We start from the raw sequence: 27363 nt of genomic DNA on the forward strand, positions 1-27363 counted from the left end.
AAATAAAAAATGTTCCTCATCAATCTACACACACTACCCCATAATGACGAAGCAAAAACATGTTTTTAGACATTTTTGCAAATAAAAATAAAACAGAAATATCTTATTTAAATAAGTATTCAGACTCTTTGCTAAGAGACTCGCAATTGAGCTCAGATGCATCCTGTTTCCATTGCTCATCCTTGAGATGGTGATACAACTTGATTGGAGTCTACCTGTTGTAAAGTCAATTGATTGGACATGATTTGGAAAGGCACATGCCTGTCTATATAAGGTACACACAGTTGACAGTGCATGTCAGAGCAAAAACCAAGCCATGAGGTTGAAGGAATTGTCTGTAGAGCTCAGAGACAGGATTGTGTCGAGGCACAGATCTGGGGAAGGGTACCAAAAAAATCTGCAGCATTGAAGGTCCCCAAGACCAGTTGCTTCCATCATTCTTAAATAGAAGTTTGGAACCACCAAGACTCCTTCTAGTGCTGGTTGCCTGGCCAAACTGAGCAATCGGGGAGTTGACCAAGAACCCGATGGTCACTCTGATAGAGTACTAGAGTTCCTCTGTGGAGATGGGAGAACCTAACAGGCCTTTATGGTAGAGTGGCCAGACAGAAGGCACTCCTCAGTAAAATACACATGAAAGCCTGCTTGGAGTTTTCCATAAGGCTCCTAAAAACAAGATTCTCTGGTCTGATGAAACCAAGATTGAACTCTTTGGCCTGAATGCCAAGTGTCACATCTGGAGGAAACCTGGCACAATCCCTACAGTGAAGCATGGTGGTGGCAGCATCATGCTGTTGGGTTGTTTTTCAGCGGCAGGGACTGTGAGACTAGTCAGGATCAAGGGAAAGATGAACCGAGCATAATACAGAGAGATCCTTGATGAAAACCTGCTCCAGAACGCTCAGGACCTCAGACTGGGATGAAGGTTCACCTTCCAACAGGATAACAACCCTAAGCACACAGCCAAGACAACACAGGAATGGCTTCGGGACAAGTCAATGTCCTTGAGTGGCTCAGCCTGAGATAGGACTTGAACCCGATCAAACATCTCTGGAGAGACCTGAAAATAGCTGTGCAGCGATGCTCCCCATCCAACCTGACAGAGCTTGAGAGGATCTCCAGAGAGGAATGGGAGAAACTCCGTAAATACAGGTGTGCCAGGCTTGTTGCGTCATACCCAAGAAGACTCGAGGCTGTAATCGCTGCCAAAAGTGCTTCAACAAAGTACTGAGTAAAGGGTCTGAATACTTATGTAAATGTAATATTTCAGTTTTTTTTTTATATGCCAGTGCCCCTGTGACAACAATTTTGGACCCCCTTGTGGCCCCCCCTAAATGTGGAGTATGACAATTTTTTACATAACAAATTTTTGCTATCGTTTTTTTTTTATTTTTTTACCGTTATTAGACAGTGGCCACACCGAACATGGTATTTTGCCTGCTAATGCCTGCAATGCAGTGAAGAAAACGATATGACAACAATAACGTCTAATGTAACTGGCCCCTCTAACAGTTCAACTGGCCCCAGCTTGCCCCCCCCCCCCCCCCCCAGTTGAAATGGTCTACAACCGCCACTGGGTGGTAGAAGTTGGTATTTGGTTGTTATATTATTTTCATGGTAGCACAGAATTGGTCAGATCATGATTGATCGTACATTCCAGCACAGTAGATGGCGGCATGCAAATAAACGTTTGTTTGCAGACCGCCATGACACATAGAAGACGGTGAACTGGTGGTGGCGGTAACGCAGAATGAGTCGGCAGCAGAGTCTCGTATGGACCGGAAGTTAGGCCGGAAGCAGGAAGACACTAATGTAGCTAGCTGGTAGCTAACCATGCATATATTATTAATTGTACCGGTAAAACATTTCAATATTTTCAAACTGTAACGATAGTAACAAGCTAGTGTCCCGTAGAGCCTTCTGCTGTTTTGCGGTAATGCGGATTGACAGAAGAATCTAACCCGGAAGCTGGGCTGGAAGAAAGAAGATGCTTGTGTTGATAGCTAGCAAACAGATGAGTTAGTTTGCTAGTCTGAAATGTGTCTGATATCATTTGATGTCGTTTAAATTAGACTTGGATTTTGCCCAACTCGGACTATATACGTGGAGCTAGCGATATTTTCAACGACCATTTCATACAGTTTTGCTATCTGGTCTAGGAAAGTAAATGATCTAGCTACCGTTGGCCTAGCTAGTTAGCTATCTGAATTGTATGGAAAGTAATCCGCTAGATAATGTGACTTCGTGGTGAACTGTCGAGTGTTTTGAGAAGAATCTGCTTTAGTTTAATTCAGTGACCCAACTCTTTCATAGGAAACTATTTCTGAAGAATTCACGATGGATGAGGTGAGAATGACTAACTAATGCTAAACCAGTCGGGATGGCTATGCCTAAAGCATTAGCTAGTTAGCTAATTCATTTAGCTAAGTATTAAAGCTTCAATTAGTAGTTGAAACGATCACAAAGGGTCTTGCCTCCCCTCTTAGAAGCTAATAAAAAAGCTGAGAGATGGCCTGAAGAAATGTAACCACTCTCAAATTCATAAACAGGGCTATTGATGCAAGGACTGACCACCCATGATATGAAAATGATAGTTTTAACCATGTTTTGAGGTTATATAGTGTTTGTTTACATTTACTTTATTTACAAACATCGGAGTATAACAAGTTTATATTTTGGGTTCTGATGGGGAACCACAGAATGGGTCAATGGGTACATAGAAGTAATTAATATGTCATGAAATGAATGTAGAAACTACAGATTGCCCCTTTAACATCTTATTCTTTGGTTGGATGGGTCAGGATTCTGCTGACCCATCCATCCCCCCTCTCTCCTGCTCCACTGAACCCAACCCTCCGGAGTCACTGGTTCCTGACTCTAACCATAGAGACATCGACAACTGCAGTGAAATACCCAGATTTAACATTGTAGTCAAGGAGGAGGAAGACTGGGACAATACTGGTAAATAAACATGCTTCATTAATTACATCTCAGAGATTATACAGTTCCATTATATATATAGCAGTTTAATTGGTAACACTTTATTTGGATAATCCACCTGTAGATTCTCTAAAGACATCAGTAGCATGTCAACTATCTATCTACTAGCCCTAACCTTACCCTTATTCTAAACATAACCCTAACCTTACCCTTATTCTAAACATACCCCTGGCCCTAACCTTACCCTTATTCTAAACATACCCCTGGCCCTAACCTTACCCTTATTCTAAACATAACCCTAACCTTACCCTTATTCTAAACATAACCTTACCCCTATTCTAAACATAACCCTAAAATTACCCTTATTCTAAACATAACCTTACCCTTATTCTAAACATAACCTTACCATTATTCTAAACATAACTCTGGCCCTAACCTTACCCTTATTCTAAACATAACCCTGGCCCTAACCTTACCCTTATTCTAAACATAACCCTGGCCCTAACCTTACCCTTTTTCTAAACATAACCCTGGCCCTAACCTTACCCTTATTCTAAACATAACTCTGGCCCTAACCTTACCCTTATTCTAAACATAACCCTAACCTTACCCTTATTCTAAACATAACCCTAACCTTACCCTTATTCTAAACATAACCCTAACCTTACCCTTATTCTAAACATAACCCTAACCTTACCCTTATTCTAAACATAACCCTAACCTTACCCTTATTCTAAACATAACCCTAACCTTACCCTTATTCTAAACATAACCCTAACCTTACCCTTATTCTAAACATAACCCTGGCCCTAACCTTACCCTTATTCTAAACATAGCAATACTCCAAGCCGCAGTTCTCGTCAGACATACAGTGACTTGTGAAAGTGTTCACCCCCCTTGGCATTTTTACTATTTTGTTGCTTTTACAACCTGGAATTAAAATATTTTTTTGGGGGGGGGTTGTATCTTTTGATTGACACAACATGCCTACAACTTTGAAGATGCAAAATATTTTATATTGTGAAACAAACAAGAAATAAGGCAAAAAAAACTGAACTTGAGCGTGCATTACTATTCACCCCCCCCCCAAAGTCAATACTTTGTCGAGCCACCTTTTGCAGAAATTACAGCTGCATGTCTCTTGGGGTATGTCTCTATAAGCTTGGCACATCTAGCCACTGGGATTTTTGCCCAATCGTCAAGGCAAAAATGCTCCAGCTCCTTCAAGTTGGATGGGTTCCGCTGGTGTTCAGCAATCTTTAAGTCATACCACAGCTTCTCAATTGGATTGAGGTCTGGGCTTTGACTAGGCCTTTACAAGACATTTAAATGTTTCCCCTTAAACCACTTGAGTGTTGCTTTAGCCAAATGCTTAGGGTCATTGTCCTGCTGGAAGGTCCCAGTCTCAAATCTCTGGAAGACTGAAACAGGTTTCCCTCAAGAATTTCCCTGTATTTGGCACCAACCATCATTCCTTCCATTCTGACCAGTTTCCCAGTCCCTGCCGATGAGAAAAACATCCCCACAGCATGATGCTGTCACCACCATGCTTCACTGTGGGGATGGTGTTCTCGGTGTAATGAGAAGTGTTGGGTTTTCGCCAGACAGCGTTTTCCTTGATGGCCAAAAAGCTCAATTTTAGTCTTATCTGACCAGAGCACCGTCTCCCACATGTGTTTTGTTGAACACCAAACATGTTTGCTTATTTTTTTCTTTAAGCAATGGCTTTTTTATGGTCACTATTCCGTAAAGGGGCGGCAGGGTACCCTAGTGGTTGGAGCGTTGGACTAGTAACCGGAAGGTTGCAAGTTCAAATCCCCGAGCTGACCAGGTACAAATCTGTCGGTCTGCCCCTGAACAAGGCAGTTAACCCACTGTTCCTAGGCCGTCATTGAAAATAAGAATTTGTTCTTAACTGACTTGCCTAGTTAAAAAGGTTTTAAAAAAACACATCTCTGTGTAGTTAAGGCTTAAAGTGGTCCTATGGACAGACACTCTAATCTCCGCTGTGGAGCTTTGCAGCTCCTTCAGGGTTATCGTTGGTCTCTTTGTTGTCTCTGATTAATGCCCTCCTTGCCTGGTCTGTGAGTTTTGGTGGGCGGCCCTCTCTTAGCAGGTTTGTTGTGGTGACATATTCTATCCATTTTTTTAATAATGGATTTAATGGTGCTCTGTGGGATGTTCAAAGTTTCTGATATTTTTTTATAACCCAACCCTGATCTGTACTTCTCCACCACTTTGTCCCTGACCTGTTTTAGAGAGCTTTTCGGTCTTCATCGTGCCCCTTGCTTAGTGGTGTTGCAGACTCTGGGGCCTTTTCAGAACAGGTGTGTGTACATATATATATACTGAGATCATGTGACACTTAGATTGCACACAGGTGGACTTGATTTAACTAATTATGTGACTTCTGAAGGTAATTGTTTGCACCAGATATTATTTAGGGGCTTCATACCAAAGGGGGTGAATAGATATGTCCGGGGGTGAATAGATATGTCCACACCTCTTTTCAGTTTTCATTTCACTTCACCAATTTTGACTATTTTGTGTGTGTCCATTACATGACCCCCCCTCGCCAATAAAACATCTATTTAAATTACAGGTTGTAAAATGCAACAACATAGTTATGATGAATACTTTGGCGAGGCTGTACTTATTATATATTACTTATTATTATATTATATACAAGGCACTGTAAAGAACTGATACTGTAACACTGGTTGTCTGGGTGAGATGGGTGTCTGCGGGTGACTTTTGACCATTTTAATTGGATGTCTGGTACTTATTATATATTACTATATTTACTGAAGATCATATGAATCCCTTAAATTAGAATGGCCAATTTGGGTGCAATGAATTAGCTGTATTACTCAGAGATCAAATCACATCATTTGAACACAAATGTTTCAGGAACGCTTATGTTATCTAACTATAGAAACGATTTCAGAACGCGGGTGTTAAAAGCCTGTTAAATGACCCATCCCCCCCTCCTTATTTTCCAGTCGAACGAGGAGCGAGTTCTAACACCAGCTCTAGTGATGGGGCACCAGCAGAACCTGAACAGCACCAGGAGAATCCTAGACCTAAGAAGTTTTGGCGCTGCCCAGAATGTGGAATAGAGATCGCTCACCCATCTAATTTCAACAGACACCTGAGAACACACACAAACCTTGCTAAGGAGTCTTCCGTCTGTCCAATATGTGGGAAAGACTTTGTTCACCCCTCCAAACTGAAGAGACACTTCCGAACACATACAGGAGAGAAGCCTTACCAGTGCTCTGTGTGCGGGAAGCGATTCACACTAAAGCCCCACCTGGAAAGACATCAGATGACCCACCCTGGAGAGAAACAGCCAGACGCGACAAAGAAGCACCCGTGCTCCGATTGTAGAAAGGAATGTTTCTCTGCATATGAACTGAAGATGCACATGAGAAAGCACACAGGGGAGAGACCTCACCAGTGCTCCTACTGCGAGATGAGCTTTGGCTGTAAGGGAACTCTATCGAGACACGTACGACGCCATACAGGAGCACCCACACCAAAACCTTACCAATGCTCACAGTGTGGGAAGAGATACGAGTCACCGTCGAGGCTCAGGCAGCATCAGACTGTGCACACTGGAGAGAGAACTATGAATATCAAGGTCGAAGACGAGGAACAGGAGCTGGCAATTAATGTCAAAGAGGAGGAGGAGGAAATTGTTGTTTTTGTCAATGCTGATAGAGAGAAACCTTACAGGTGTACCTCCTGTAAAAATACCTTTGTTCACCGCAGCTCTCTAGCAAGACACAAACAATCCCACACTAGTGTCGCACAATACAGCTGCTCAGAATGTGGGAAGGAATTCAGCCAATCGTGGACTTTCAAGATTCACATGCAACAGCACACCGGAGAGCACCCGTACCACTGCTGTCAGTGTGATAAGAGTTTCTCAGCTTCACCACTCCTCAAAAGACACCAGCGAGTTCACACTAAGGTGAAACCTTACCCCTGCTCTCTCTGCAGAAATAAATTATCGTCGGCAAATCAGTCCTGTCTCCATGCTGGAGAAGGACCTGTGGCTAGCCTGAGCCAAGCTCCTGGACAGGGATCACAGCAGCAGGTGTCTGCAGCGGTAGAGGAGTCTGTTGTACTGGATGTGAAAGAGGAGGAGGAGGATCCTGCTTTTGGTGAGTAAAAGTGTTTGTGTTGTACTATAGCTTTGATATTTAATGGGTCCATACTTGCGACCTCTTGCTTAAGCTTTAACCATGAGAAAATGTAGCCCTGTGCTAACACAACCAGCTGACAACATGAGAAAAATAGCCCTTTGCTAACACGACCAGCTCATAGTTTGAGAAAACGTAGCCCTATGCTAACACAACCAGCTGACGGCATGAGAAAACACAGCCCTATGCTAACACAACCAGCTGACAGCATGAGAAAACGTAGCCCTATGCTAACACAACCAGCTGACAGCATGAGAAAACCTAGCCCTGTGCTAACACAACCAGCTGACAGCATGAGAAAACATAGCCCTTTGCTAACACAACCAGCTGACAGCATGAGAAAACGTAGCCCTATGCTAACACAACCAGCTGACAGCATGAGAAAACGTAGCCCTGTGCTAACACAACCAGCTGATAGCATGAGAAAACGTAGCCCTGTGCTAACACGACCAGCTGATAGCATGAGAAAACGTAGCCCTGTGCTAACACGACCAGCTGATAGCTTGAGAAAACGTAGCCCTATGCTAACACAACCAGCTGATAGCATGAGAAAAGTAGCCCTATGCTAACACGACCAGCTGATAGCATGATTATTTCCTGTAACAAATTCCACATCAGCCAATATATATATATATATATATATATATTTTTTTTTTACATATTGTGTGAATATACAGTACCAGTTTAAGGTTTGGACACCTACTCATTCAAGGGGTTTTCTTTATTTTTACTATTTTCTACATTGTAGAATAATAATGAAGACATCAAAACTATGAAATAACACATGGAATCATGTAGGATACAAAACAATTTATTTTATATTTGAGATTCTTCAAAGTAGCCACCCTTTGCCTTGATGACAGCTTTGAACACTCTTGGCATGCTCTCAACCAACTTCACCTGGAATGCTTTTCCAACAGTCTTAAAGGAGTTCCCACATATGCTGAGCCCTGGTCCTGTATAACATTGGTAAAATAGCCCTTACACAACCTGGAGGTGTGTTGGGTCATTGTCCTGTTGAAAAACAAATGATAGTCCCTCTAAGCACAAACCAGATGGGATGGCATATCACTGCAGAATTCTGTGGTAGCCATGCTGGTTAGGTGTGCCTTGAATATTATAAATAAATCCCTGACAGCAAAGCACCATCACACCACCACCTCCAAGCTTCACGGTGGGAACCACACATGCGGAGATCATCCGTTCACCTACTCTGCGTCTCACAAAGACACGGCGGTTGGAAACAAAAATCTCCAATTTGGACTCATCAGACCAAAGGACTGATTTCCACCGGTCTAATGTCCATTGCTCGGTTTTCTTGGCCAAAGCAAGCCTTTTCTTCATATTGGTGTCCGTCAGTAGTGGTTTCTTTGCAGCAATTAGACCATGAAGGTCTGATTCACGCAGTCTCCTCTGAACAGTTGATGTTTAGATGTCTGTTTTTATTACCATTTTTGTCACTTGAACTCTGAATCATTTATCTGGGCTGCATTCTGAGGCTGGTGACTCTAATGAATGTATCCTCTTGCAGCAGAGGTAACTCTGGGTCTTCCTTTCCTTTGACGGTCCTCATGAAAACCAGTTTCATCATAGCGCTTGATGGTTTTTGCTACTGCACTTGAAGAAACTTTCAAAGTTCTTGAAATTTTCTGAATTGACTGACCTTCATGTCTTAAAATAATGATGGATTGTCATTTCTCTTTGCTGATTTGAGCTTTTCTTTCCATAATATGGACTTGTTTTTACCAAATAGGGATATCTTCTGTATACCAACCTTGTCACAACACAACTGATTGGCTCAAACGCATTAAGAAGGAAAGAAATTCCACAAATTTACTTTTAACAAGGCACACCTGTTAATTAAAATGCATTCCAGGTGATTACCTCATGAAGCTGGTTGAGAGATTGCCAAGAGTGTGAAAAGCTGTCATCAAGGCAAAGGATGGCTACTTTGAAGAATCTAAAATAGAAAATATATTTTGATTTGTTTAACACTTTTTTTGGTTACTACATGATTCCATATGTGTTATTTCACTGTTTTTTCTACAATATAGAAATGAGTAAAAAATAAAGAAAAACCCTTGAATGAGTATTTTTCCAAACTTTTGACTGGTCCTGTATGTCCTGGTCCTGTATGTCCTGGTCCTGTATGTCCTGGTCCTGTATGTCCTGGTCCTGTATGGCCTGGTCCTGTATGGCCTGGTCCTGTATGTCCTGGTCCTGTATGTCCTGGTCCTGTATGTCCTGGTCCTGTATGTCCTGGTCCTGTATGTCCTGGTCCTGTATGGCCTGGTCCTGTATGTCCTGGTCCTGTATGTCCTGGTCCTGTATGTCCTGGTCCTGTATGTCCTGGATGTCCTGGTCCTGTATGTCCTGGTCCTGTATGTCCTGGTCCTGTGTGTCCTGGTCCTGTATGGCCTGGTCCTGTATGTCCTGGTCCTGTATGTCCTGGTCCTGTATGTCCTGGTCCTGTATGTCCTGGTCCTGTATGTCCTGGTCCTGTATGTCCACGCTGAAGATGGAATCATACTGTGAAAATGTACAAATGATGATAATACCCTTTTTGTGTAAGAGCTGTTTGAAACTGCCGTCTGAAATTTTAGCCTGTTGTGTTGGGATCGTTTGATTACCAACAACGACGAGACAGCCTACAGGTCGGAGGTGAGGGCCCTGGTGGAGTGGAACCAGGGAAATAACCTCTCCGTCAACGTCAACAAAATGAAGGAGCTGATCCTGGAGACGGCAGAGAGAGAGACGAAGGTGGTGAAAAGCTTAAGGCCCATCACTGACAACCTGAAATGATCCAGTCACACAGGCCGTGTCGTGAAGGCATAACAGCGCCTCTTCAACCTTCCCAGGAGGCTCAGGAAATTTAACTTGGCCCCCGGAGACCCTCAAACTTCTACAGATGCACCATTGAGAGCATCCCGTCGGGCTGTATCACCGCCTGGTACGGTAAATGCACCGTCCGCAACCACAGAGGGTGGCGCCTTCAGCCCAACGCATCACTGGGAGCACGCTGCCTGCCCTCCAGGACATCTACAGCCCCCGGTGTCACAGGAAGGCCAAGAAAGATCATAATGGACCCGAGCCACATCCTGTTCACCCTGCTACCATCTAGAAGATCATCATAATGGACTTCAGCCACCCGAGCCACAGCCTGTTCACCCTGCTACCATCTAGAAGATCATCATAATGGACTTCAGCCACCCGAGCCACAGCCTGTTCCCCCTGCTACCATCTAGAAGATCATAATGGACCCGAGCCACAGCCTGTCCACCCTGCTACCATCTAGAAGGCGGAGACAGTACAGGTGCATTAAAGCTGGAACAGAGAGATTGAAAAACAGCTTCTATCTGGCCATCAGACTGCTAAATATTCACCACTAGCAGGCCTCCGCCCAGTACCCTGCACTGAACTTAGTCACTGTTACTAGCCGGCTACCACCTTAGACTGCTGCCCTATGTACATAGTCACTGTTACTAGCTGGCTACCACCTTAGCCTGCTGCCCTATGTACATAATCATTGTTACTAGCTGGCTACCACCTTAGACTGCTGCCCTATGTACATAATCACTGTTACTAGCTGGCTACCACCTTAGCCTGCTGCCCTATGGACATAGTCACTGTTACTAGCCGGCTACCACCTTAGACTGCTGCCCTATGGACATAGTCACTGTTACTAGCCGGCTACCACCTTAGACTGCTGCCCTATGGACATAGTCACTGTTACTAGCCGGCTACCACCTTAGACTGCTGCCCTATGTACATAGTCACTGTTACTAGCCGGCTACCACCTTAGCCTGCTGCCCTATGGACATAGTCACTGTTACTAGCCGGCTACCACCTTAGCCTGCTGCCCTATGGACATAGTCACTGTTACTAGCCGGCTACCACCTTAGCCTGCTGCCCTATGTACATAGTCACTGTTACTAGCCGGCTACCACCTTAGCCTGCTGCCCTATGGACATAGTCACTGTTACTAGCCGGCTACCACCTTAGCCTGCTGCCCTATGGACATAGTCACTGTTACTAGCCGGCTACCACCTTAGCCTGCTGCCCTATGGACATAGTCACTGTTACTAGCCGGCTACCACCTTAGCCTGCTGCCCTATGGACATAGTCACTGTTACTAGCCGGCTACCACCTTAGCCTGCTGCCCTATGGACATAGTCACTGTTACTAGCCGGCTACCACCTTAGACTGCTGCCCTATGGACATAGACATTGAACGCTGGTCACTTTAATTATTATTATGTACATCCTGGTACACCCACCTCATATGTATATACTGTATTCTAGTCTATGTTTGTCCTATATAACTACTGTTGTATACACCGTTCCTATTCATATACTGTCTATACAGTATATATATATATATGGACTGTTCTGATACATTTTGGTGGGATTTGTATGTATTGTTTTATATTGCTAGGTAACACTGCACTGTTGGAACTAGAAACATAAGCATTTCGCTGCACCTGCTATAACAACGGCAGAATACTGTGTACACGACCAATAACATTTGATTTGATTTTAAGTGGAACAACCTTGATTTGGAGGTTTAAAATATCTTTCTGGTGGTTAGCTTAGGGCTAACTGTGCCAGGTTATCTCATGGGAAAAGCTAACATGTAGCATTTTCGAGAAAAATATGGGCCCTATAAATTTACAATATGTGTTTTCTGTTTAGTCAGGAACAAACATTTTGACTTAGTCAGGGTGTTGACTAATTTGAGTTAATCCATATGTATGTCTTTACCACAGCAGAGAGACCTGACCACTGCTCTGAGAGTGAAGGGAGTCCCTCTACAACAGGACTACCTAAACAACACCAGGGGAATCACACAGCTAAGAAGATTCACTGCTGTTCAGTGTGTGGAAAAAACTGTCACAAGTTATCAAAACTGCTAATACATATGAGAACTCACACAGGAGAAAAACCTTACTCCTGCTCTGTCTGCGGGAAACAATTCAGTGACAAAGGAAACCTGAAAAAACACCAGACGTTGCACACAGGAGAGAAGCTGTACAGTTGTTCTGTGTGCGGGGAGAGTTTCTCTTCATCGTCAAATCTTACCAAACACCAGAGAACGCACACAGGAGAGAGTCATGGTTTTACACCACCACTGGTTATCATAGTGAAAGAGGAGGAAGAGGATCCTGCTTTTGGTAAGTTTAAGGTACTTATTCGGTAAAGGCTTGGATTGCACATTTTTTTTTATACATCTTTGTATAACTTTCAGTTATTCCAAGGACAAAAAATATTTTTTGTTACAGTTTCAAATTTTCACGTAGTTTATCCATCCCATCTTATCCCACAGCAGAGAGACATGACCACTGCTCTGACAGTGAAGGGAGTCCCTCTACATCAGGACTACCTGAACAACACCAGGGGAATCACACAGCTAAGAAAATTCACTGTTGTTCAGTGTGCGGACAAGACTGCAAAAAGTTATCAAAACTGCTAATACATATGAGAATACACACAGGAGAAAAGCCATACCCTTGCTCTGTGTGTGGAAAGGAGTTCCGTGTCAAAAGACATCTTCAAGACCACCAGATAGTGCACACTGGAGAGAAACCTTACGTCTGCTCCAAATGTGACAAGAGGTTTGGTTTTGCCTCAGCCTTGAAAAGGCACCAGTGGTTACACACAGAAGAGAAACCTTACTCCTGCTCTGTGTGTGGGAAGGGTTTTAGCTTACAATCACGCATGAAGGAACACTTCCTGATGCACTCAGGAGAAAAACCCCACTCCTGCTCTGTCTGTGGAAAGAGTTTCAGCCGTCCAGATCAGTTAAAGGACCACTCTCTGCAACACACAGGGAAACCCCACCACTGTTCTATGTGTGAGCAAAGCTTTGCCTTGTCTAAACAACTCCTGAAGCACGAGAAGACTCACACAGGAAAGAGACCTTATAGTTGCTCTGTGTGTGGGAAGAGTTTCAGCGAGAAGGCATATCTTGAAGACCACCGGTCAGTGCACACTGGAGAGAAACGACACCCTTGCCCTGATTGTGACAAGAGGTTTGGATGTGCTTCGTCCCTGCGTAAACACAGACTGTTGCACATAGAAGGGAAATCCCACTCCTGCTCTGTGTGTGGGAAGAATTTTTCTGAAGCACGTTACTTGAAGGAGCATTTCCGGACACACACTGGAGAGAAACCTTTCTCCTGCTCTGTCTGCGATAAGAGTTTTGCGAGATCAGCAGGCCTTAAAGTCCACCACAGATATCATACAGGAGAGAAACCTTACAGCCGCACTAAATGCGGCCAGAGCTTCATTAGTTCTCAAAAACTTCAGAGACATCAGAAAACTCATGCTGGTTTACCACCTGTTGAGTTTCAAAACCCTGTTACAATTGAAGGAGAGCGGGAGGGAGAAGATGAGGAAGTTGGTGGTCTGATCCATTCAGCTGGAGAAGAGGTTGGTTGGGATCTTCATCGTCTCGGTAAGTGGAAGCAGAACAGCCATGAATTACATTAATACAATATTGACTTTGAATGAACATCGCTCTTTTATTTAAAAATCCAATGCCACTGTTTTTAACACCATATGAATTTTCATTTTATTAAGTACCCTGCTGTGATTGTTTTCAATTAAAATAAACAAATATCGGGCTTCCCAGGTGGCGCAGTGGTTAAGGGCGCTGTACTGCAGCGCCAGCTATGCCATCACAGACATAGCGTCGTCCGGGTTAGGGAGGGCTTGGTCGGTAGGGATGTCCTTGTCTCATCGCGCACCAGCGACCCCTGTGGCGGGCCGGGCGCAGTGCGCACTAACCAAGGTTGCCAGGTACACGGTGTTTCCTCCGACACATTGGTGCGGCTGGCTTCCGGGTTGGATGTGCGCTGTGTTAAGAAGCAGTGCGGCTTGGTTGGGTTGTGTATCGGAGGACGCATGACTTTCAACCTTCGTCTCTCCTGAGCCCGTACGGGAGTTGTAGCGATGAGACAAGATAGTAGCTACTAAAGACAATTGGATACCAATGAAATTGGGAAGAAAAAGGGGTAAAATTCCCCAAAAATTAAAAAAACAAACAAAAAAACATATCTTCGTAGAGCAAATTCTCAAGCAAGAATTTTATTATCATAATTTTCACAGTATTTTTTTTCCTAACCTCTTAGTGTGGAAATGTGTATAAAATACAGGAAATCACATGTTTGACGTTACTGGACCTTCTAACCTATGTTTTCTCATTCACACAGACGAAAGTTCGGAGGGGAGAACCTCTACATCAGGAGAACCTAAAGAAACCTAGGGGAATCTCAAAGCTCAGAGAGACAGTTGCTCTGTGTGTGGGACAGACTGGCAACGGTTATTTGATCTGAAAAAGACACGACACGTGAAACCGTACAGATGTTTTGTTTGTGGGAAGAGTTTTAGACGAGCAGACCTGATGAAGCATCACTTTTGGACACAAAGGAGACGCATGGGGAGAAACCTTACCCCTGTTCTGTCTGTGGAAAGGCTTTAACAAGATCATCAGACCTTAACATACACAGTAGAGTTCATACAGGAGAGAAATCTTACAGCTGTGACGAATGTGGCCGGAGACACAAGAAGAGACGCCACATCTCACTTCCTGAGGAGGACCAGGCTGGCGGGGGTCAAGACTGAAGAGCCAATAGTATCATAGATGAAGAGGAGGAGTCAACGGTAGCATGGTGGAAAGGGGGGAAACAAGAACTAGCCCTGAACATCTTGACGTAAAATATATACAGTGCATTCGGAAAGTATTCAGACCCCTTGACTTTTTACACGTTTTGTTTACGTTACAGCCTTATTTTAAAATGGATTAAATTGTTTTTTCCCCTCATCAACATTCACACAATACCAATGACAAAGCAAAAACAGGTATTTTTTTCCCCGGAAATTTCACATTTACATACTCCTTAGCCGGGACGGCAGGTAGCCTAGTGGTTAGAGTGTAGAGGCGGTAGGTAGCCTAGTGGTTAGAGTGTAGAGGCGGTAGGTAGCCTAGTGGTTAGAGTGTAGAGGCGGTAGGTAGCCTAGTGGTTAGAGTGTAGAGGCGGTAGGTAGCCTAGTGGTTAGAGTGTAGAGGCGGTAGGTAGCCTAGTGGTTAGAGTGTAGAGGCGGTAGGTAGTCTAGTGGTTAGAGTGTAGAGGCGGTAGGTAGCCTAGTGGTTAGAGTGTAGAGGCGGTAGGTAGCCTAGTGGTTAGAGTGTAGAGGTGGTAGGTAGCCTAGTGGTTAGAGTGTAGAGGCGGTAGGTAGCCTAGTGGTTAGAGTGTAGAGGCGGTAGGTAGCCTAGTGGTTAGAGTGTAGAGGCGGTAGGTAGCCTAGTGGTTAGAGTGTAGAGGCGGTAGGTAGCCTAGTGGTTAGAGTGTAGAGGCGGTAGGTAGCCTAGTGGTTAGAGTGTAGAGGCGGTAGGTAGCCTAGTGGTTAGAGTGTAGAGGCGGTAGGTAGCCTAGTGGTTAGAGTGTAGAGGCGGTAGGGTAGCCTAGTGGTTAGAGTGTAGAGGCGGCAGGTAGTCTAGTGGTTAGAGTGTAGAGGCGGCAGGGTAGCCTAGTGGTTAGAGTGTAGAGGCGGTAGGGTAGCCTAGTGGTTAGAGTGTAGAGGCGGCAGGGTAGCCTAGTGGTTAGAGTGTAGAGGCGGCAGGGTAGCCTAGTGGTTAGAGTGTAGAGGCGGTAGGTAGCCTAGTGGTTAGAGTGTAGAGGCGGCAGGGTAGCCTAGTGGTTAGAGGCAGGGTAGCCTAGTGGTTAGAGCGTAGAGGTGGCAGGGTAGCCTAGTGGTTAGAGCGTTGAGCTAGTAACCGGAAGGTTGCAAGTTCAAATCCCCCGACCTGACAAGGTACAAATCTGTCGTTCTGCCCCTGAACAGGCAGTTAACCCACTGTTCCTAGACCAGTTAACCCACTGTTCCTAGACCGTCATTGAAAATAAGAATTTGTTCTTAACTGACTTGCCTAGTTAAATAAAGGTAAAAAAAATAAAAATAAAAAAAAACATTTCAACTAAGTTTTTCACAATTCCTGACATTTAATCCTAATAAAAACTCCCTGTCAGTTAGAATCACCACTTTATTTTAAGAATGGGAAATGTCAGAATAATAGTAGAGATAATTATTTATTTCAGCTTCTATTTCTTTCATCACATCCTCAGTGGGTCAGAAGTTTACATACACTCAATTAGTATTTGGTAGCATGGCCTTTAAATTGTTTAACTTGGGTCAAACGTTTTGGGTAGACTTTCACAAGTTTCCCACAATAAGTTGGGTGAATTTTGGCCTATTCCTCCTTACAGTAACTGAGTCAGGTTTGTAGGCCTCCTTGCTCGCACACGCTTTTTCAGTTCTGCCCACAAATTTTCTATAGGATGGAGGTCAGGGATTTGTGATGGCCACTCCAATACCTTGACTTTGTTGTCCTGAAGCCATTTTGCCACAACTTTGGAAGTTTGCTTGGGGTCATTGTCCATTTGGAAGACCATTTGCAACCAAGCTTTAATTTCCTGACTGATGTCTTGAGTTGTTGCTTCAATATATCCACATCATTTTCGTCCCTCATGCAGCCATCTATTTTGTGAAGTGCACCAGTCCCTCCTGCAGCAAAGCACCCCCACAACATGATGCTGCCACCCCCGTGCTTCACGGTTGGGATGGTTTTCTTTGGCTTGAAAGCCTCCCCCTTTTTCCTCCAAACATAACGATAGTCATTATGACCAAACAGTACTATTTTTGTTTCTTCAGACCAGAGGACATTTCTCCAAAAAGTACGATCTTGGTTCCCATGTGCAGTTGCAAACTGTAGTCTGGCTTTTTTATGGCGGTTTTGGGGCAGTGGCTTCTTCCTTGCTGAGCGGCCTTTCAGGTTATGCCGATATAGGACTCGTTTTACTGTGGTTATAGATACTTTTGTACCGGTTTCCTCCAGCATCTTCACAAGGTCTTTTGCTGTTGTCCTGGGATTGATTTGTTCTTTTTTCGCACCAAAGTACGTTCATCTCTAGGAGACGGAACGCGTCTCCTTCCTGAGCGGTATGACGGCTGCGTGGTCCCATGGTGTTTATACTTGCGTACTATTGTTTGTACAGCTGAACGTGGTACCTTCAGCCGTTTGGAAATTCTTGGCTGATTTCTTTTGATTTTCCCATGATGTCTAGCAAAGAGGCACTGAGTTTGAAGGTAGGCCTTGAAATACATCCACAGATACACCTCCAATTGACTCAAATAGCCATGACGACATAATTGTCTGAAATTTTTCAAGCTGTTTAAAGGCACAGTCAACTTAATGTATGTAAACTTCTGACCCACTGGAATTGTGATACAGTGAATTTTAAGTGAAATAATCTGTAAAAAAAAATGGAAAAATGACTTGTGTCATGCACAAAGTAGATGTCCTAACCAACTTGCCAAAACTATAGTTTGTTAACAAGAAATTTGTGGAGTGATTGAAAAACGAGTTTTAATGACTCCAACCAAAGTGTATGTAAACTTCTGACTTCAGCTGTACGTATTCAGACCCTTTACTCAGTTCTTTGTTGAAGCGCCTTTGACAGCGATTACAGCATAGTCTTCTTGGGTATGACGCTACAAGCTAGGCACATCTGTATTTGGGGAGTTTCTCCCAAACTCTGTCAGGTTGAAAGGGGAGCGTTGCTGCACAGCTATTTTCAGTTCTCTCCAGAGATGATTGATCGGGTTCAATTCCGGGCTCTGGCTGGGCCGTTCAAGGACATTCAGAGACTTGTCCCGAAGTCACTCCTGCGTTGTCTTGGCTGTGTGCTTTAGGGTCGTTGTCCTGTTGGAAGGTGAACCTTCGCCCCGGTCTGAGCGCTCTGGAGCAAGTTTTCATCAAGGATCTCTCTGTCTTTTGCTCTGTTCTTCTTTCCCTCAATCCTGATTAGACTCTCAGTCCCTTCTGCTGAAAAACAGGTGTGTGCCTTTACAAATCATATCCAGTCAATTGAATTTACCACAGGTGGATTCCTATCAAGTTGTAGATACATCTCAAGGATGAGCAATGGAAACAGGATGCACCTGAGCTCAATTTAGAGTCTCAGCAAAGGGTCTGAATACTTATTTAAATAAGATGTTTGTTTTTTTGCCAACAAAAAAATTACCAGCGTGTCTATAAACCTGTTTCAGCTTTGTGTCGTTGTGGGGTGTAGTGGGTATTGTGGGGTGTAGTGGGGTATAGTGAGGTATAGTGGGGTATAGTGTCGTTGTGGGGTATAGTGTCGTAGTGGGGTATAGTGTCGTTGTGGGGTATAGTGGGGTGTAGTGTCGTTGTGGGGTATAGTGGGGTGTAGTGTCGTTGTGGGGTATAGTGTCGTTGTGGGGCACTGTGTCGTTGTGGGGCACTGTGTCGTTGTGGGGCACTGTGTCGTTGTGGGGCACTGTCGTTGTGGGGCACTGTGTCGTTGTGGGGCACTGTCGTTGTGGGGCACTGTGTCGTTGTGGGGCACTGTGTCGTTGTGGGGCACTGTGTCGTTGTGGGGCACTGTGTCGTGGGGCACTGTGTCGTGGGGCACTGTGTCGTTGTGGGGCACTGTGTCGTTGTGGGTTTTTATGGGATATTGTGGGGCATTGTGGCATTATGGGATATTGTGGGGCATTGTGGCATTATGGGATATTGAGTCATGGTGGTGTATTGGGTTTTATGGGGCATTGTGGGGTATTGTGTCGTTGTGGCATTGTGGGGTGTTGTGGCATTGTGGGGTATTTTTGTGTCGTTGTTGTGTGTTGTGGCATTGTGGGGTGTTGTGGTATATTGAGTCGTTGTGGTGTATTGGGTTTTTATGGGGTATTGTGTTGTTGTTGTGGGGTAATGGGCATTGTGGGGTATTGGGGCATTTTGGCATTATGGGGTATTTAGTTGTTGTGGGGTATTGGGTTTTTATGGGGTGTTGTGGGGTAATGGGGCATTGGGGTGTTGTGGCATGGCGTTGTGGGGTATTGGGTCTTTATGGGGTATTGTGGGGTATTGTGTTGTGTGGAGATAGATGAGGATTTTATAATTAATCCATTTTAGAATAAGGCCGTAACAGAATGTGTAAAAAGTCAAGGGGTCTGAATACTTTCTGAAGGCACTGGTGTATGTTTACAAGAAGCTCTCTTTTATTTCGATGTTTATACTCAACAAAGACGGCTACATATTATGAAAATACGTTATCTGTAGTGTTGTGTCGAAAAATAAAGAGCCAAGTAGATAATGACTTTGATTGGTTCTTTCATTTGTGATACACGGTAAGCAAATGTCATTAACAAGAGTTACCTCAGGTGTCTTAGAAGATACACCTTAGTTACCTGGTATGGAGGAGAGGATAATAGAGATGACACTGCAGGGTTGGGGTGAATTTCAATACCCTATGAAAGTGAAGTGTCATTTTAACTTCTGGGTTCTGGTTTTGTAGGCTACAAATGGGCTAAAAATGGGCATCTTCAAATTCATTTGAGATATATAGTACCAGGCAAAGGTTTGGACACCTATTCATTCAAGGGTTTTTCATTATTTTGTACTATTTTCTACATTGTAGAATAATAGTGACGACATCAACACTACAAAGTAACACATGGAGTCATGTAGTAACCAAGTGTTAAACAAATCAATATTTAAACATAAATATTTTTTAGATTCTTCAAAGTAGCCACCCTTTGCCTTGATGACAGCTTTGCACGCTCTTGGCATTCTCTCAACCAGCTTCATGAGTAAAGGTTTTTTTCCAACAGTCTTGAAGGAGTTCCCACATATGCTGAGCACATGTTGGCTGCTTTTCCTTCACTCTGCGGTCCAACTTATCCCAAACCATCTCGATTGGGTTGAGGTCAGGTGATTGTGGAGACCAGGTCATCTGATGCAGCCCTCTATCACTCTCCTTACACAGCCTGGGGGTGTGTTTTGGGTCATTGTCCTGTTGAAAAACAAATGAGAGCCAGTTTCATCATACATCATGGTTTTTGCGACTGCATTTGAAGAAACTTTCAACGTTATTTAATTTTTACGGATTGACTGACCTTCATGTCTTAAAGTAATGATTGACTGACCTTCATGTCTTAAAGTAATGATGGACTGACCTTCATGTCTTAAAGTAATGATGGACTGACCTTCATGTCTTAAAGTAATGATTGACTGACCTTCATGTCTTAAAGTAATGATTGACTGACCTTCATGTCTTAAAGTAATGATGGACTGACCTTCATGTCTTAAAGTAATGATTGACTGACCTTCATGTCTTAAAGTAATGATGGACTGACCTTCATGTCTTACAGTAATGATGGACTGTCCTTCATGTCTTAAAGTAATGATGGACTGACCTTCATGTCTTAAAGTAATGATGGACTGACCTTCATGTCTCATAGTAATGATGGACTGACCTTCATGTCTTAAAGTAATGATGGACTGACCTTCATGTCTTAAAGTAATGATGGACTGACCTTCATGTCTTAAAGTAATGATGGACTGTCATTTCTCTTTGTTTATTTGAGCTGTTCTTGCCATAATATGGACTTGGTCTTTTACCAAATAGGGCTCTTCTGTATACCAACCCTACCTTGTCACAACACAACTGATCGTCTCAAACACATTAAGAAGGAAAGAAACTCCACAAATGAACTTTGAACAAGGCACACCTGTTAATTGAAATGCATTCCAGGTCACCAGTGGTAGAAAAAGTACCAAATTGTCAAATGAGTAAAAGTATAGATACCTTAATAGAAAATTACTTAAGTAAACGTGAAAGTCACCCAGTAAAATACTACTTGAGTAAAAGTCTAAAAGTATTTGATTTGAAATATACTTAACTGTCAAAAGTAGAAGTATTACTACTTACAACTTCCTTGTATTAAGAAAACCAGATGGGACAATTTTCTTGTTTTTATTTGTTTTATTTACAGATAGCCAGGGGCTCCAACACTCGGACATCATTTACAAACCAAGCATTTGTGTTTAGTTATTCCGCCAGACCAGAGACCGTCGGGACGACCAGGGATGTTCTCTTGATAAGTGTGTGAATTAGACCATTTTCCTGTCCTGCTATAAGCATTCCAAATGTAACTAGTACTTTAACTGAAGTACTTTACACCACTGCAGGTGACTACCTCATGAAGCTGGTTGAGAGAATGCCAAGAGTGTGCAAAACTGTCATCAAGGCAAAGGGTGGCTACTTTGAAAATTTTTAAATATATTTTGATTTGTTTAACACTTTTTATGGTTACTACATGACTCCATATGTGTTATTTCATAGTTGTGATGTTTTCACTATTATTCTACAATGTAGAAAAACCCTTGAACGAGTAGGTGTGTCCAAACTTTTGACTGGAACTGCATTGTAAAATGTATGTGTTTTCATTTGAATGAATTACCATATCGGTTTTCAACTTATTTGATGCCCAGAAAAGAGTACGAAGCCGAAAGGTTACATTTCATTCATCATAAACTACAACTCCCAACAGACTATCTTTCAAGAGTTTACAGCAGGGGAGAACAAGCTGCCTTCTCTCATTTAGGATATCAAGGCCGACCGGGGTACTGAGGCAGTGTTTTCAGAAAGTTGTAGTCCCCCATTATAATCAATGGGAATATGGCAAACTTCATGGTCAATATTCGTTCACATTATTTTTTCGTTACACAATATGACCAATACTTTTGACCAAGTCAGTTAAGAACAAATTCTTATTTTCAATGACAGCCTAGGAACAGTGGGTTAACTGCCTGTTCAGGGGCAGAACGACAGATTTTTACCTTGTCAGCTCGGGGATTTGATCTAGTAACCGGTTGCTAGTCCAACGCTCTAACCACTAGGTTACATGCCGCCCCCAAACAAGGTATGTCCTTGAACCGATTATTTAAAAATCACACACATCCCAATGAAAGGGAGCAGTGCTGAGCTAGCCTTCAACGTCACTTCCTGGAATAGCTCAAACTGCATGTGATGTTTCACCTCCTGGAGTAGCTCAAACTGCCGTGTTTCCAAAAAACTCCTCCATATAGCAAGATGGCGACATGCTGAAATGACACTTCCTGATCTTCAAACGCGCCACTGAGACTTCACATAAGGGTGACGCGGTTAATGGCTTCCTCCTTATTTTATACAGTCTGGTTTGCAGGTCTACAAAAAACTACTGGCAGGTTCAGTCACAAAACCCAGCATAATCTTTTTACCACGCTCCAGTATGGTAACAAGGCTGCAAGAGTGGTAGTTCAAATTTTCTAACTTTAGGAGATGGGAATTCGTTTCTGAGCGTCAAATATTTTGATAAAAGGCAACGGTTATGAGCAAATGTATATATCTTAAATGACCGCGTTTTCATGAATTTGATCATATAATCTTGAAGCCCATTCAAGAGATTATGGGACACGACCCAGAAGTAACGTGGAAGTGGCCCTCACCAGAGGAAAATGAACGGAGTGTCTAACTCGGCGGGAAATCTTTCTCTCTCCAGCAGGTGGCGTTGTTTTGCCCACCAAGCAAGGAGTTTTGTATGGAGGCCAAAGAGTGTCGGATTGTTCAACAACAAATAAAGATTTGCTACCTGAGTTTTATTTGGTCTAATAGGCGTAAAGCTTAAGTTGTTACGAGTGTACTTATATAAGTAGGACACGTGACATCCCCGAAACTTTAAGAAAAAAAAACACTTTATATCATCTCAAGATGGCTATGCATATTCATGAAATGGGGCATAGCATCTCTCCCCATTGAATAACGGCGGTTGACGTCAACAACCCTCATTGAATATTCAAAACTGGATTACAATAATGAGATGAGATGTATTCACCAATCCAAAGAAAGGATAGAGCGAAGCTTGACAGCCCGCCGTGCCGCTTTTGTGGACAACGACTCCCAACGGAGAGACGTACTGTATGTATCCTGTCAGTATATCCATCATATTTGCCGTGGCTTTCACAGCTATTTCAATCCAGGAAGTAAATTCCAAATGGTCTAATTTTCATGGAAGTAAATTCTAAGGCCCACCCAACAAAACAGGCTTCAAATAATGTGTTTCATGGTTCAGGAAGCGGAACCGAAAAATGAAGACCATTAATTGATAATGAATTGTATTAAGAGTAAGATTTGTGATCTACAACTTGTAAAAGTTGCTCGTTGCTTTTCTCCACTAGCGATGCGTGAGAAGGGTCGTCTGAAGTATATTACTGGGATTTACAATACACTACTACTAATCATTTATTACACTTCTATAGGGTTTTTCATAGAATCCCAAAACGCTTCAAACACAACAACACATTTTTTAAATGTATTTTTCCTTTATTTATTTAACTTGGCAAGTCAGTTAGGAACAAATTCTTATTTTCTATGACGGCCTAGGAACAGTGGGTTAACTGCCTTGTTCAGGGGCAGAACGACAGATTTGTACCTTGTCAGCTCGGGGGTTTGAACTTGCAACCTTCCGGTTCCTAGTCCAACGCTCTAACCACTAGGCTACCCTGCAACAACAAAAATGACAAGCAATATATCATGACAGGTCGACGAATAGAGGCCGAGTCTTTGAACGCTGCATCCTCCGAAGAGGAGCGGGTCAGTTCATGGTTTGAGCGGAGGGAGTGGTCAGAGGATGGTAGATGACGGTGATGGAATCTGCTGATAATCTTGTAGAGGTCAAGTCAGGGAAGCAGCCTGAGTCATGTAGCCCCTGGACTTCTCCTCTTCCACTCTGTGTATTACACATTTAGGTGATGCCTCAGGAGCTCTGCATATAAAATATCAATAACAGTCAACTCAGTATTATTAAAATATACATGTAAAACACCACTGCAATGTGCTCCTGAACTGGTGGTGGCGGTATAGCGGAGTCCACAGTAGAAGCTAATCCGGACCGGAAGTTAGACCGGAAGCAGAAAGACGCTGATGTAGCTAGCCAGCCGTCTGGATTAGCTGTCCACGTAATTGTGTTTGAAATTCGTCAAATATCACAATGATACGGTTGAAAAATATACTGTGACGTTGCCAAACTTGAACTGTAAACACGGATCAGGCAATATTTCCAAGTACTATTTTAATAGTTTTGTAATCGGGTTTAGCAAAGCAGTTAGCTAGCTTCCTGGCTGCCGTTAGCCTAGCTAGCTAACCTTTGTCAAATTGTAATGGCAAGTGCTACTATTTCATTCGCTAGCTAACGTGACCTCGTGGTGAACATTTCATTTCAGAGGAAGGACGTGGACGATTTCAGAAATTAATTTCCCGCTACAGCATTTAGCTAACTGCTTCAACAATTCCTGAAGGATTCAAGATGGAGGAGGTGAGAACCACGACTTTGGTTGCTAGCAAACGAAACGTTCTCTAGCTAGCTAGTTGTGTCCCGTTTCTCCACCCTTTTCCCAAAGTGTGCACTCCCAGATTTAAAAGAAGTATCGGATTGGTGTTAGCACAATGGGTAGTGGCTGGATGGAGATAACTAGCGTTAGCTATCAGTAGCGGGGATTGATCTTGTGGAAACCAAGTACACGTCGGCAGAATAGTAGCTAGCCTTTAGCATTCTCCACTCTTCTCCCGACATATACTTGGTTTACACACGAACACGACCATTCCCCGCTGCGCTGAGCGATTAGTTATTTTTGAGGTCGGTTCGATTCAGAAAAATAAACTATTTTCTGTTTCGATTATTGGGGTTGAATGATGCACAGGATACAATTATTAATAAAACTCCCATGATGGTAGTGATGACAGTTACTGCGCTTCACATATTAACCATTCATTTACTCTAAAATATGTCAGTTGTGTGTATTACATTTGTTTTATTTTATGACTTTCATTTTATGCCAAGTCATCTCAGAGCTACTGCCTGACAATCACTATTTTGTAGTTCTTTAAAGTAAAGAAGGCATACTTTTATGACTGCTGATTGAGGAAATTGGGATACCTAGTCAGTTGTACAACTGAATACCTTAACTGAAATGTGTCTAATACATTTAACCCAACCCCTCTGAACCAGAGAGAGCTGCCTTAATCAACATCCACCATGTCAGGGGCAGAACGACAGATTTTTACCTTGTCAACTCAGGGATTCGATTCAGCAGCCTTTCGGTTACTGGCCCAAAGCTCTAACCACTAGGCTACCTGCCTCTCCATGCAACTATCAATCACTTAGATCATGCATTTTCAGGTAGAGATACCTCTCAAATCATGCTGTAGCAGGCATAAAAGAAAGACAGACCAGACAAATAGATGCACATTAGATTATGGTCATTGTAGTTAGTTTAGCGCACGTGGTAATTATGTGGAATATTAGCTTGTTGGAAACTACAACTCCCTACTACATCTCACAGTTCAGGCTGGATCTGGTGTATCTAGAGAAACTGCAGTGTGCGCATTGAGCTCACAGAAAGAAATGAAACGTTGGTCAATTAGTTGTTTAAAAAAAAGGGAGAATAACAGATATTTTGGCGAATTGCTCAGCACTAGTGGAATGCCTTGTTATTTCTGTTGGTTGGGTCTACAGATCTCTCCCAGACCTAGCTAGGTTACTCAACTCAACTCCAAGGGTGAAGGAAGTTTCTGAAGAACAGAGCAGAGACCGGACATCGTGGAATTCCGCTCCCATGCCCTGAACCAGATCTAACCGTTCTCTGATTGTGTCGGTTGGGAGAATAGAGATGTCTTATTAAGATCGCAGCGTTGTACCTCTCATTAAGGCGTCTCTGAGCGCACGGGCAGCGCCATTGAGGCCATCTCCATTTTGAATGAGTAAATTTACTACTACTTCTATGAGTTGGTAAACAACCTGAAAGGGTGCATATCGCCTCCCGGAGGGTGTTATTTAAACAGTTATTAAGCCAAGGTTGGCCTGCAGTTATGGTATGTTTGCTCATGAGTATAATTCATTAGCAGGTCCCTCCTCCCTACCTGGATGGAATTATGTGATCCTTCTGCTCATGAGTATAATTCATTAGCAGGTCCCTCCTCCCTACCTGGATGGAATTATGTGATCCTTCTGCTCATGAGTATAATTCATTGGCAGGTCCCTCCTGCCTACCTGGATGAAATTATGTGATCCTTCTGCTCATGAGTATAATTCATTGGCAGGTCCCTCCTGCCTACCTGGATGGAATTATGTGATCCTTCTGCTCATGAGTATAACTAATTGGCAGGTCCCTCCTGCCTACCTGGATGGAATTATGTGATGCTTCTGCTCATGAGTATAATTAATTGGCAGGTCCCTCCTGCCTACCTGGATGAAATTATGTGATCCTTCTGCTCATGAGTATAATTAATTGGCAGGTCCCTCCTGCCTACCTGGATGAAATTATGTGATCCTTCTGCTCATGAGTATAATTAATTGGCAGGTCCCTCCTGCCTACCTGGATGAAATTATGTGATCCTTCTGCTCATGAGTATAATTAATTGGCAGGTCCCTCCTGCCTACCTGGATGAAATTATGTGATCCTTCTGCTCATGAGTATAATTAATTGGCAGGTCCCTCCTGCCTACCTGGATGAAATTATGTGATCCTTCTGCTCATGAGTATAATTCATTGGCAGGTCCCTCCTGCCTACCTGGATGAAATTATGTGATGCTTCTTTAAACCATAGGAAGTCCCACCCAGTTGACTACTTTCAAATGGTAAAATCAATCAAATGTATTTATAAAGTCCCTTTTACATTAACCGATGATGTCACAAAGTGCTGTACAGAAACCCAGCCTAAAACCCCAAACAGCAAGCAATGCAGATGTAGAAGCACCGTGGCTAGGAAAAACTCCCTAGAACAGCAGGAACCACAGAAGAAGCGTGGAGAGGAGTCATCAGGCCAGGTAGTCCTGAGGCATGGTCCAAGGGCTCAGGTCCTCAGAGAGAAGAAATTGAGAGAGAATTAGAGGGGGCGTGCTTAAATTCACACAGGACACCGGATAAGACAGGAGAAATACACCAGACTGACCCTAGCCCCCCCAACACGTAGACTATTACAGCATAAATACTGTAGGCTGAGAAAGGAGGGGTCAGGAGACATTGTGGCCCGTCCGACGAGACCCCCGGACAGGGCCAACCAGGCAGGATATAACCCCACCCACTTTGCCAAAGCACAGCCCCCACACCACTAGAGGGATATCTTCAAACCACCAACTTACTACCCTGAGACAAGGCCGAGTATAGCCCACAAAGATCTCCCCCATGGGAAACAAACCCGAGGGGGGGCCAACCCGGACAGGAAGATCACGTCAGTGACTCAACTCACTCAAGTGACACACCCCTCCTAGGGATGGCATGGAGGAGCGTCATTGACTCAGCCCCCTTAATAGGGT

The 27363-nt window shown here is 43.4% G+C and overlaps 2 protein-coding genes across 6 annotated transcripts in view; both read left to right on the plus strand.

The window, feature by feature from the left end:
- Positions 1-2792: 2792 nt before the first annotated feature.
- On the plus strand, positions 2793-14419 carry LOC139395689 (zinc finger protein 271-like). The gene is made up of 5 exons (XM_071143024.1): positions 2793-2961; positions 5943-7109; positions 11914-12318; positions 12471-13601; positions 14359-14419. The coding sequence occupies exons 1-5, from the start codon at positions 2793-2795 to the stop codon at positions 14409-14411; spliced, it is 2925 nt and encodes a 974-aa protein (XP_070999125.1). The 3' UTR covers positions 14412-14419.
- A 9526-nt stretch (positions 14420-23945) lies between these two features.
- The window catches only part of LOC139395687 (zinc finger protein 850-like), a 31287-nt gene continuing 27869 nt past the window's right edge, over positions 23946-27363 (plus strand). For 3 of the 5 annotated variants that reach the window (XR_011630571.1, XM_071143018.1, XM_071143020.1), the window contains exon 1: positions 23956-24364. Coding sequence is in view for 4 of the 5 variants with exons in the window: in XM_071143018.1 (XP_070999119.1) it covers positions 24356-24364 (9 nt within the window). In the remaining variant the exon portion in view is untranslated. Of the gene's footprint in view, positions 24365-27363 lie in introns of all 5 variants that reach the window. The other 2 variants (XM_071143016.1, XM_071143017.1) reach the window with 2 other exon arrangements.

Source organism: Oncorhynchus clarkii, unplaced genomic scaffold (genome assembly GCF_045791955.1).
Source record: "Oncorhynchus clarkii lewisi isolate Uvic-CL-2024 unplaced genomic scaffold, UVic_Ocla_1.0 unplaced_contig_12496_pilon_pilon, whole genome shotgun sequence".
NCBI lineage: Eukaryota > Metazoa > Chordata > Actinopteri > Salmoniformes > Salmonidae > Oncorhynchus > Oncorhynchus clarkii.